This window comes from Rana temporaria, chromosome 3, assembly GCF_905171775.1.
Source record: "Rana temporaria chromosome 3, aRanTem1.1, whole genome shotgun sequence".
Classification (NCBI taxonomy): Eukaryota; Metazoa; Chordata; class Amphibia; order Anura; family Ranidae; genus Rana; species Rana temporaria.
Window position 1 is genome coordinate 44,649,611 of NC_053491.1, and position 12,637 is coordinate 44,662,247.

The 12,637-nt window shown below is 47.6% G+C and overlaps 1 protein-coding gene across 2 annotated transcripts in view; it reads right to left on the reverse strand.

Annotated features, from left to right (window-relative positions):
- Nucleotides 1–12,637, reverse strand: part of FES (FES proto-oncogene, tyrosine kinase) — a 252,331-nt gene that overhangs the window by 144,450 nt on the left and 95,244 nt on the right. For both annotated transcript variants that reach the window (XM_040342486.1, XM_040342485.1), the window contains exon 3: nucleotides 9,097–9,270. In XM_040342486.1, coding sequence (XP_040198420.1) covers nucleotides 9,097–9,270 — 174 coding nt within the window. The remainder of the gene's footprint in view (nucleotides 1–9,096; nucleotides 9,271–12,637) is intronic.

The window sequence follows — 12,637 nt, forward strand, 5'->3', positions numbered from 1 at the left end:
CCACACCCCTTATGCCACTGCACTCATACCTCTGCCTTCTCCGGAACCGACCATGGCCTGTTATACGACCACTCTTTTGCCTAACCCTAAACATACTTCTGCCTTCTCCGGAATCGACCATGGCCTGTTATACGACCACTCTTTTGCCTAACCCTAAACATACCTCTGCCTTCTCTGGAACTGACCCTGGCTTGTTATACGACCACTCTTTTGCCTAACCCTAAACTGTACCTACATCTGCCTGCTCTGGAACTGACCCTGGACTGTTTGACCACGTTTTTTGCCTGCCCCTTGGATTGATCTTTTACCCTGCTATACTAGTGGGAACACAGGGGTCTCACATATGTGAGGGGCTCCAGAATTGTTTTTCTGGATGAAAAAACTAATTTTTTAGTTTTCTCATTCCCGGATTAGGGTCTGGTTGCCCGGAGGCTTCAAAGAGATTTGGGTGGGAGAAGCCTCTACCCCTGTCCCCATTCCCCTACCCATGGCCCGCTACTTGGACCATGTTCCTACCAGGACGAATATTTTGCCTGATTATGGACAATATTCCTGCCTGCTGCCTGGACAATTCCATTCACTGTCGCTGACCAGTGACCACGTCCCTGCCTGCTGCCTGGATCGGGGCTCTCCTTCTGTGGACAATTGCACTACTAAAACCACAGGTAATCTTCTTTTTTTTTTACCCATTACTCAGCAGAATGTATTTTAGGGTGTAATTCTTGGTATGTACATGCTGTGTTAGAAATATGAAGGCCCTTCAAAAATGTGATAGATTGTAAGGAAATTGGATGTGTAATTTATGTCCCTAGAACACCTGATGGTGCTTCTTGGATGTTGGGCCTCTGTATGTGGCCACGCTGTGTAAAAGTCTCACACATGTGGTATCGCCATACTCAGGAGGAGCAGCAGAATATATTTTGGGGTGTAATTTTTTCTATGTACATGCTATGTGTTGGAAATATCCTATAAATGGACAACTTTCTGTAAAAAAAATGCGTTTTTATTTTTTTCCACATTTTCCTAGAACATCTGGAAAAAAATGAACTGTTCAAAAGACTCATTATGCCTCATAGATTATACGTTGGGGTGTTAGCTTTCCAAAATGGGGTCACTTTGTGGGCGTTTCTATTGTCCTGGTGCTCCAGGGCCTTCAAAAGTGTAATAGGTGGTTGAGAGATTAGATGTGTAATTTATGCTCCTAGAATGCTTGAAGTTGCTACTTCGGTGTTGGGCCTCTGTATGTGGCCACGCTGTGTAAAAGTCTCACACATGTGGTATCGCCATACTCAGGAGGAGCAGCAGAATATATTTTGGGGTGTAATTTTTTCTATGTACATGCTATGTGTTGGAAATATCCTATAAATGGACAACTTTCTGTAAAAAAAAATGCGTTTTTATTTTTTTCCACATTTTCCAAGAACATCTGGAAAAAAATGAACTGTTCAAAAGACTCATTATGCCTCATAGATTATACGTTGGGGTGTTAGCTTTCCAAAATGGGGTCACTTTGTGGGCGTTTCCATTGTCCTGGTGCTCCAGGGCCTTCAAAAGTGTAATAGGTGGTTGAGAGATTAGATGTGTAATTTATGCTCCTAGAATGCTTGAAGTTGCTACTTCGGTGTTGGGCCTCTGTATGTGGCCACGCTGTGTAAAAGTCTCACACATGTGGTATCGCCATACTCAGGAGGAGCAGCAGAATATATTTTGGGGTGTCATTTGTGGAATATACATGCCATGTGAGAGAAATAACCTGTTATAATGACAATATTGGTATGAAAAAAAAAAAAAAAAATCTTAATTTTGCAAAGAATTGTGGGAACAAATGACAACTTCAAAAAACTAACTATGACTCTTACTAACTACCTTGGAATGTCTACTTTCCAAAAAGGGGTCATTTGGGGGGTATTTGTACTTTATTGGCTTGTTAGGGTCTCAAGAAATGAGAGAAGCTGTCAGTACTTCAGGTGTGATCAAATTGTTCAATTTTCAGAAATTGGTACCATAGCTTGTAGACCCTATAACTTTCACCCAGACTAAATAATATCCAAATTTTTTTTTTTTTTTTTACCAAAAATATGTAGCAGTATGCATTTTAGGCCAAATGTATGAGGAAAAATTACTTTTTTACAAAATGATATGATAGAAATGAAGAAAAATTCATTTTTTTACAAAATTTTCGTTCTTTTTTCATTAATAGCGAAAAAAAAAAAAAAAAAACGCAGAGGTGATCAAATACCACCAAAAGAAAGCTCTATTTGTGGGAAAAAAAGGACAAAAATTTCATTTGGTTACAATGTTGTATGACTGAGTTATTGTCATTCAAAACGTGAGAGCACCAAAAGCTGAAAATTGGTCTGGTTATTAAGGGTGTTTAAGTGCCCAGTTGTCAAGTGGTTAAGAAAAAAAACCTTCATTGTGTAGCAACCCCCCGAATTATTACCTATCTCAGTCCCATCTCTATCCAGCGATGTTCACATGTGCCTCAGCCATACAAGACTCTCCTTCCTGATTGGCTGAGACACAGCAATAAAACTCAGTAAGCCAATCAGGAGAGAGAGGGGGCAGGCCCAAACCGCAGCTCTGTGTCTGAATGGACACACAAAGCTGCAGCTCATCTCAGGTGCCCCCATAGCACGCTGCTTGCTCTGGGGGCACTCAGCAGGGGGAGGGGTCAGGAGAGCCAGTCAGGGACCCGAGAAGAGGAGGATCTTGGCTGCTCTGTACAAACCCATTTCACAGATCAGGTAAGTATAACGGCCCAGATTCTCGTAGATGGGCGTAAAACTCCGCGGGCGTAACGTATCTCATTTACGTTACGCCGCCGCAAGTTTTACAGGCAAGTGCTTTATTCACAAAGAACTTGCCTGTAAAGTTGCGGCGTCGTAGCGTAAATCACCCGGCGCAAGCCCGCCTAATTCAAATTAGTCGGGTAGGGGGTGTGGAGCATTTAAATTAAGCACGTTCCCGCGCCGAACGTACTGCACATGCGCCATCCGGAAAATATCCCAGGGTGCATTGCTCCAAATGACGTCGCAAGGACGTCATTGGTTTCGACGTGAACGTAAATGGCGTCCAGCCCCATTCATGGACGACTTACGCAAACGACGTAAATTTACAAATTTCGACGCGGGAATGACGGCCATACTTAACATTGGTTGCCCCTCATATAGTAGGGGCAACTTTATGCCGCGCAAACCTAGCGTAAACGTCGTAACTTCACTGCGTCAACCGCGCGTACGTTCGGGAATTTGCGTATCTAGCTAATTTGCATACTCGACGGGGAAAACGATGGAGGCGACACCTAGCGACCAAAAAAAATTACATTTAGGATCCGACAGCGTAAGAGCCGTACGCCTGTCGGATCTAATGGATATCTATGTGTAACTGATTCTAAGAATCAGTCGCATAGATACGACGGCCCAGATTAGGACTTACGACGGCGTACATTGCGTTGCGCCGTTGTAAGCCCTTTGAGAATCTGGGCCAACATGTTTATTATTTTAATAGAAAAAAAAAAGACTTTACAATCACTTTGAACCAATTCAGGTTGGTCAAAGACCCATCCCCAATTTAGATAGTGAAGGAACACATGGACATGGATGCTGTCACTCCTGTGCTCCTCTCTGTAAGTATGGCTACAATGTTGATTTGACAAGTCAGTATGAGTGCTACTGAGAATGGGATTAAATGACACTAAAACGAAAAGAGAATTCAGATATCTATGCAAACTATATTTCAAAATATAAGAGGGTGAGTCAATAATCAAGAGCACATTTTTCAAAGTAGACCCCCTACTTTCCAATGCACTTGTTCCAGCCTTCCGCAAGCTTGTATATACCCTCGGAAAAATGATTTTTGCTTTGTCTCTGAGCCACAGGTGTACCTTGAAGCTGGTAGGCCCCGATACAAAAGTTGACCTACCTACTAACACCCCCCGCTTCCACCGCCTGCCAAGATACTTCAAGTGGCTAAAGAGCTAATTCAAATCTTTATTTACATAATGAGAGGGTAATTCAAGAGATTTTGGAGAAACATTTTGACATAGCTCTCCAATTCTTTTGAATACTCTGGGACAGGGGGAGGCAACCTTTGAGAAGTGGAGATCAACCTAAACAACATAAAAGAGATCAAAGATCACCAAAGTTCTGCATTCTTTTTTTTGACAGTGTCAGTCAGTAATAATGACTGCAGAGCTGTTGACAGTGTGTGGACAGTGTCAGTAAGGCAGTGGGTGGTGTTAGTAGGGCAGTGGACATATCAGTAGGGCAGTGGACGGTGTCAGTAGAGCAGTGGACGGTGTGCGTAAAGTAGTGGACAAGTCAGTAGGGCAGAGATTGGTGTCAGTAGGGCAGTGGACGGTGTCAGTCAGTAGGGCAGTGGATGGTGTCAGTCAGTAGGGCAGTGGACTTTGTCAGTAGGGAAGAGGACGGGTTCTGTAGAGCAGTGAATGGTGTCAGCAGGGCAATGGACAGTGTCAGTAGTTTTTTATTTTTGTCATTACATTTTTTTTATTATTTTCTACCATTTTATTAAAACATTTTTTATTTTGTACATTTTGGGCCAGATCCACAAAAACCTGGCGTAACTTAAAAAATCCCATTTAAGTTACACTGCCTTAAAGTTTCTACCTAAGTGCCCGATCCACAAAGCACTTATCTAGAAATTTCAGGCTGTGTAACTAAAATTCCGCCGGCGCAAGGCGTTCCTATTCAAATGGGGCGAGTCCCATTTAAATTAGGCGCGCTCCCGCGCCGGCCGTACTGCGCATGCGCGAAGTTACGTTACGCCGAGTTTTGAGGATCGCGACGGCTTAAAAAAGTTGCGTCGGGAAAAAAAAATAAAAAATGACAGCGGCATGCATTCCTGAGGGAGAACTCCATGCCAATTTTCAAAGAAAAAAACGGCATGGGTTCCCCCCCCAGGAGCATACCAGGCCCTTAGGTCTGGTATGGGTTGTAAGGGGACCCCCCTACGCCGAAAAATCGACGTAGGGGGTCCCCCTACAATCCATACCAGACCCGTATCCAAAGCACGCTACCCGGCCGGTCAGGAAGGGAGTGGGGACGAGCGAGCGCCCCCCCCCTCCTGAGCCGTGCCAGGCCGCATGCCCTCAACATGGGGGGGTTGGGTGCTCTGGGGCAGGGGGGCGCACTGCGGGCCCCCCCACCCCAGAGCACCCTGTCCCCATGTTGATGAGGACAGGACCTCTTCCCGACAACCCTTGCCATTGGTTGTCGGGGTCTGCGGGCGGGGGCTTATCGGAATCTGGGAGTCCCCTCAAATAAGGGGGCCCCCAGATACCAGCCCCCCACCCTAAGTGAATGGATATGGGGTACATCGTACCCCTATCCATTCACCTGTAGGCAAAAAGTTAAAGTTAGTAAACACACAACACAAGGCTTTTTAAAATAATTTATTATTCTGCTCCGGATGCCCCCCCTGTCTTCTTTATTAGCTCTATTAGCAGGGGGGGCTTCTTCTTCCGCTCTCCGGGGGTCTTCTCCGCTCTCCGGGGGGGGTTTCTTCTTCCGCTCTCCGGGGGGGGGCTTATCCGGACTCCGGGGGTCTTCTTCCATCTTCTCCCCTCTTCCGCTGTTGACTCGGCGAACCCCGGTTCTTCTGCAGATGTCCGGTGCCTTCTTCTTCAGCGCTGGCTGCCTGCTATCTTTGTGTGTTAGCTCAATTTCTAGCAGGCAGCCGGCGCGGTCTTCTGTGACGTCAGGGTCTTCTTCTCCCCTCTTCCGATGTTGCCTCGTCGCCTGTTGTTGCTGTAATGATGGAAGCGCGCCTTGCATCCCATTTATATAGGCATCACCGTCCCATCATGCTCCGGTAGGTACCCACGTGGTGGGTGCACGTGGGTAGGCACCCACCACGTGGGTACCTGCCGGAGCATGATGGGACGGTGATGCCTATATAAATGGAATGCAAGGCGCGCTTCCATCATTACAGCGACAACAGGCGACGAGGCAACATCGGAAGAAAGGAAGAGAAGACCCTGACGTCACAGAAGACCGCGCCGGCTGCCTGTTAGAAATTGAGCTAACACACAAAGATAGCAGGCAGCCAGCGCTGAAGAAGAAGGCACCGGACATCTGCAGAAGAACCGGGGTTCGCCGAGTCAACAGCGGAAGAGGGGAGAAGATGGAAGAACACCCCCGGAGTCCGGAGAAGCCCCCCCCCAGAGAGCGGAAGAAGAAACCCCCCCCGGAGAGCGGAGAAGACCCCCGGAGAGCGGAAGAAGAAGCCCCCCCCTGCTAATAGAGCTAATAAAGAAGACAGGGGGGGCATCCGGAGCAGAATAATAAATTATTTTAAAAAGCCTTGTGTTGTGTGTTTACTAACTTTAACTTTTTGCCTACAGGTGAATGGATAGGGGTACGATGTACCCCATATCCATTCACTTAGGGTGGGGGGGCCGGTATCTGGGGGCCCCCTTATTTGAGGGGACTCCCACATTCCGATAAGCCCCCGCCCGCAGACCCCGACAACCAATGGCAAGGGTTGTCGGGAAGAGGTCCTGTCCTCATCAACATGGGGACAGGGTGCTCTGAGGTGGGGGGGCCCGCAGTGCGCCCCCCTGCCCCAGAGCACCCAACCCCCCCATGTTGAGGGCATGCTGCCTGGCACGGCTCAGGAGGGGGGGGGGCGCTCGCTCGTCCCCACTCCCTTCCTGACCGGCCGGGTAGCGTGCTTTGGATACGGGTCTGGTATGGATTGTAGGGGGACACCCTACGTCGATTTTTCGGCGTAGGGGGGTCCCCCTTACAACCCATACCAGACCTAAGGGCCTGGTATGCTCCTGGGGGGGAACCCATGCCGGTTTTGTTTTTACAAATTGCCGTGGAGTTCTCCCTCGGGAATGCATACCAAATGCCGTCGCTGGAATGGGCTTTTACATGGTGTGACTAGTTTACACTTTGTAACATCAGCCCTAGTTTTACACTTGCAAAATAACACTTACGGCAAAAAAACGAAGCTGGAAAGCTTTGTGGATCGCCTTAAGTGCTAATTTGCATACTAGAAACGGCATTTCGACTCGAAATGCCCCCAGCGGCGGATGCGGTACTGCATCCTAAGATTCGGCAGTGTATTTCAATTACACATGCCTGATCTTCTGCCTAACTTTGGAAAAAGCCTTTTGAGGATCGTTTCCAAAGTTAGACACAGACTGAACAGCAGTTAAGTCTGCGTATCTCTTTTGAGGATCTGGCCCACAATTATTATTTTTGATTTTTTTTTTTTTTAGCAGCCCTTTCTTGGTGTCTTTGGTGAAATGTCAGGGGTCTAAACAGACCTCTAATGTTTCATTTTTGAGACAGAGAAACGTAAATGGGACCACAGCCCTCAATCTCCATCTCTGCAGCCTCAGCTGCACAGAATAAATGGACAGGAATAGCTTCCCGTTCATTTACAAGCCAAAGCATAGTAAGCACAGTTTTTTTACATTCAGAAAAAGAAGGGGCCGGAAAATGACATATTTATCGGCCCGTTACTTGCTCTCCATCCTGAGACATCCTCCGCCGCAGCCAGTTGAAGAGGAGAGGAGGGTTAGCCGGAAAAAAAAACACAGCTAACGTGTCCAGGAGCAGCAGCATTTTAGCAGCGGTGCGTCATTCACCTGAGCGTTAATTTAAATTTTCCAGAATAAATGATTATTCTGGGCAAAGAAATGAATCAACTCCCAAGCACTTGATGCATCTACATTTACACGCCTCAGGCGTTTTTTCTGCCAAAACCAGGGATGGACTGGCCATCGGGACTACCGGGAGATTCCCGGTGGGCCGGTGGCTCAGTTGGAGGTCCGCGGCGATCGACCTGTCAATCGCTGACAGCTGGCGCCTGACGGGTAGATCGAGATTTAGCCAGCATGCAGAGTAGCGCAGGAAGTGTGTGATAAGTTCTCTCTCATGTCACGCTGCGGCTGCTCCCTGGAGGCCCCTCCTCTCTTCTCGTCCATCCCAATTTGCTTTTGACATCATCTGGGATGACAAGAGAGGAGATGCCGCAGGGGAGGAGCCACAGCGTGACATGAGAGAGAACATATTACACACGCTTCCTGCGCTACTCTGCGTGCTAGCTGGTAAACAATGTGCCCTGATGTGCCCCCTGTCCTGATGTGCCCTGTACGTGTTGTGACCTGATGTGCTGGGCTCTGTACCCTGATGTGCTGTGCCCTGTACCCTGATGTGCTGTGCCCTGATTTGCTGTGTCCTGTACCGTGCCCTGACGGGCACTGTACCCTGATGTGCTGTACCCTGATGTGCTGTGCTCTGTACCCTGCCCTGATGGGCACTGTACCCTGATGTGCTGTGCCCTGTACCCTGATGTGCTGTGCCCTGATGTGCTGTGCCCTATACTGTGCCCTGATGGGCACTGTACCCTGATGTGCTGTGCCCTGTACCCTGATGTGCTGTGCCCTGATGTGCTGTGCCCTGTACCGTGCCCTGATGGGCACTGTACCCTGATGTGCTGTACCCTGATGTGCTGTGCCCTGATGTGCTGTGCCCTATACCGTGCCCTGATGGGCACTGTACCCTGATGTGCTGTGCCCTGTACCCTGATGTGCTGTGCCCTGATGTGCTGTGCCCTGTACCGTGCCCTGATGGGCACTGTACCCTGATGTGCTGTACCCTGATGTGCTGTGCCCTGTACCCTGCCCTGATGTGCACTGTAACCCTGATGTGTTGTGCCCTGGGCCGGTCGTCTGGATGAAGTCCAGGGCCACATTTTTTTCCCAGTCCAGCCCTGGCCAAAATGCTGCTGTAAAGAGGAAATGCATTTAGAAGAGCTGGGCAAATGCCATATGTGTGCATGGAGCTTAACGATTATTAAAGCAAAAGTGTGAATAATTAAAGACTCACTCTCATATATTAATGATTAAATACAGTGAGTTTTTTGTTATAGGTGCCTGGATTTCAGCTTTAAGACTGATGGAATGCACTTTGTTATTTTCTAGATGGGAGCGGAGATGGTGCCAGCACAATACGCCTCATACCACACTTCTAATCATTCAGTGGAAAGTCAAGACTGCCATAAAACAATAATAATGACTGCAGTGAATCAACTTTCCAAGCAAATGAAATTCATCACCTTCACATAATCCTGGTTGAGAAGTTGCCACTGTTCTCCATATGACTTTTTCAGCTGCTGTTTTTCCCGAATGAGGTCAGAGAGCTTCTTCAAGGGTCCGGAATTCAAAGTGTCTGAATGATTCCGTAACATGTGACTCAGGTTGTCTGTCTGAGTGACCATGGTGGACCAGGTCTAGGAAAGAGAAAACAGAGGAAAAGCTGAGAAAATGGAGAAATGGAGAAATGGAACTGAACGTAACATTAGCAATTTGGTTTCATTATATAATGGAAGGCAGAAAAAGGGGAGTTCCAAACAGGATTAAAATTGCCAGCAAATGGGCACAATATTAGGTAATGTCTACATTTTGTTAATGAGCTAAATACACAAATTGATACACAAAGGCCCAGATTCTCAAAGGGCTTACGACGGCGCAATGCCATGTACGCCGTCGTAAGTCCTAATCTGGGCCGTCGTATCTATGCGACTGATTCTTAGAATCAGTCACATAGATAACCATTAGATCCGACAGGCGTAAGGCTCTTACACCGTCGGATCTTAAATGCAATTTTTTTTTTGTCCGCTAGGTGTCGCCTCCATCGTTTTCCCCCGTCGAGTATGCAAATTAGCTAGATACGCGAATTCCCGAACATACGCGTGGCCGACGCAGTAAAGTTACGACGTTTACGTTAGGCTTGTCCTGGCGTAAAGTTGCCCCTGCTATATGAGGCACAACCAATGTTAAGTATGGTCGTTTGCGTAAGTCGTCCGTGAATGGGACTGCACACCATTTACGTTCACGTCGAAAACAATGACGTCCTTGCAACGTCATTTGGAGCAATGCACCCTGGGATTTTTTACGGATGGCGCATGCGCAGTTCGTTCGGCACGGGGACGCGCTTCATTTAAATGAAACACACCCCCTACCCGCCGAATTTGAATTACGCGGCCTTACGCCGCGTGAGTTACGCTACGCCGCCGCAACTTTACACGCAAGTGCTTTGTGAATAAAGCACTTGCATGAAAAACTTGCGGCGGCGTAACGTAAATGACATACGTTGCGCCGCCGCAGAGATACGCCCGATCTACGAGAATCTGGGCCATAGTAACTACATAATAACTGTCATATTATGCAGTCATATGAGTGAATTAATATGAAAGAGAAGCTTCAGGCTCCCCCCAAAAAATATTTTTTATTAAAAGTCAGCAGCTACAAATACTCTAGCTGCTGACTTTTAATATAAGGACACTTACCTGTCCAGGGGATCCAGGCATGTCCTCACCCAAGCCAAGTCTTAAATTGGCTTTGGGTGCAAGCGTTGGCATCTCAAGTAAGAGAAACAGGCCTTCTACTGCACATGAGCGCCTTGTGAATGGTCTTCTGGGACCGGTAATGTGTCCCAGAAGACTGTGGGGGGAAGGAGGGGTCAAAATTTCAGCTCAGGTCAGTGCAAAACCAGGTACCCGCTCCTCCCTCCCCTCCAGAAAATGCCAAATGTGGCAATAGAGGGAGGGAGAATGCAAGCAGGTGGAACTTCCCCTTTTGCTTAAAGTTCTGCTTTAAATGCCAGATTTTGTTAATAATGTCATTATATAAAAAATAAATTTAAAAAAAGCTCTGGCTGTAGTACCCGCCTTCAATCCAGAGCTGCCCTCCTGCAGTTCTTTTTGTTCATTCTTTAGTATTCCGGGTTGAATGGTAGTCAGTGTCTTTGGAGAAGAATTTCAGGAATGTATATATTCTACACAGCTATATTAGTCCAGCTTGGACCAATGTAACCAAACCTGGCCAATGCCCCTGGAAGCTGGAAATCATTGAAGAAGAAACCGCTACAATTGCGATCTCCACTTGCTTCCAGGTCCTGTGCCCAGTGACTGCCTTGGTGCATTCTGAACACAGGAGGTGTCTGAATGAATGCAAAGGGCCAGATCCACAGAGAGAGTACGCCGGCGTATCTACTGATACGCTGGCGTACTTTCAAATTACCCGCGTCGTATCTTTGGTTTGAATCCTCAAACCAAGATACAACGGCATCTGGGTTAGATCCGACAGGTATACGTCCTCGTACGCCTTTCGGATATAAGATGCAAAACGTCGTTTTCCGCGTCGGGTATGCAAATAAGCTATTTCCGACGATCCACGAACATACGCGCGGCCGTCACATTCTTTTACGTCCTCTCTAGTCAGCTTTTTCCGGCGTATAGTTAAAGCTGCTTTTTTGCGGCGTATAGTTAGATTTGCCATGTTAAGTATGGCCTTCGTTCCCGCGTCGAAATTTGAATTTTTTATTTATTTTGCGTAAGTCGTCCGTGAATCGGGATGGACGTAAGTCACGTCTAAGTTTAAAAAATGACGTCCTTGCGACGTCATTTCGCGCAATGCACGGCGGGAAATTTAGAAACGGAGCATGCGCAGTTCATTCGGCGCGGGGACGCGCTTCATTTAAATGAATCACGCCCCCTAATCGCTGATTTGAATTCCGCTGCCAGAGATACACTACGCCGCCGTAACCAGCCAAAAGTAAGTTACAGCGGCGTAGCGTATCTCTGATACGCTGCGCCGATCTAATTCTATGTGGATCTGGCCCATAGTGTTCTCTGATTAGACAAGGTGGAAAGGCAAGGCGGTGATGTCACATGTCGAGTGGCCCACCTCCCAAATGGAGTTAACTGGAGTAGTGGTGTCTACTCCAGTGATTTTCAGCTTCCAGGGGGTTGGTATTTATATGGTATTTACATAGTTACATGGGTCCACTTTTTATAATATTTAAATGCAAAACTGGTACTGTTTAATCTGCTATAAAAAATGCAAATATTAAATGTTCTTATCCAGAGTCCACCCATGATTTTTTTTTTTATTAATCGTATTTAACCTAATACTTAATTTGTGTGGGTAAAAAAAAAAAAGAGATAGGAATGTAGCGCCCCCCTACTTTCAGTACGGGCGCTAAACGAACGTTAGTGGGGAATGGGAGGCTTAGTTTTACTCCCATTCACAAATTATGGAAATTCAGGCTGCTGTCCATTCCAGAATTTGTCCTGTAGGTCAGTCTGCGCTCCAGGGGTACATTGACACCCCTGGGCGGCAGTTGGCGCTAGAGGGATTCTGGCAGACCCACCTGCTCCCAGCAGCCAATCAGAGGAGGTCTTCCCTCGCTGGGCATGCTGGGGGGGGGATATATCTGGGGCAGCCGCTTTTGGTGGGTTCTGCTTGCGGGGCCCGAGTTCCAGTACCCACCTTCAGGGTACGCGCATCCATGGGCCCCGCCACCGTGTCCTGCCATGCCGAGGCTGTGTACCATGCGGAGCCTCCTCCTATTATCGAAAGGGGCCCCAGCGACTTGCTGGGTCCCTGCCTTCTGCTAAGAGGATCCTAGGCTGGGAGCTGTGCGATGGGGGATTGGCCCGGGAGAACCTAGAACTAGAGGTTGTCCAGGAGGCCCAGACGAACCATCGGGGATCCAGTCACCACACCGTATGACAGGTATGCTCAAGCTGTCAGTAGGTGATATTGATTGAACTAACTGGGAGGATTTGCTCAAACTGTTTTATCACAAATCCT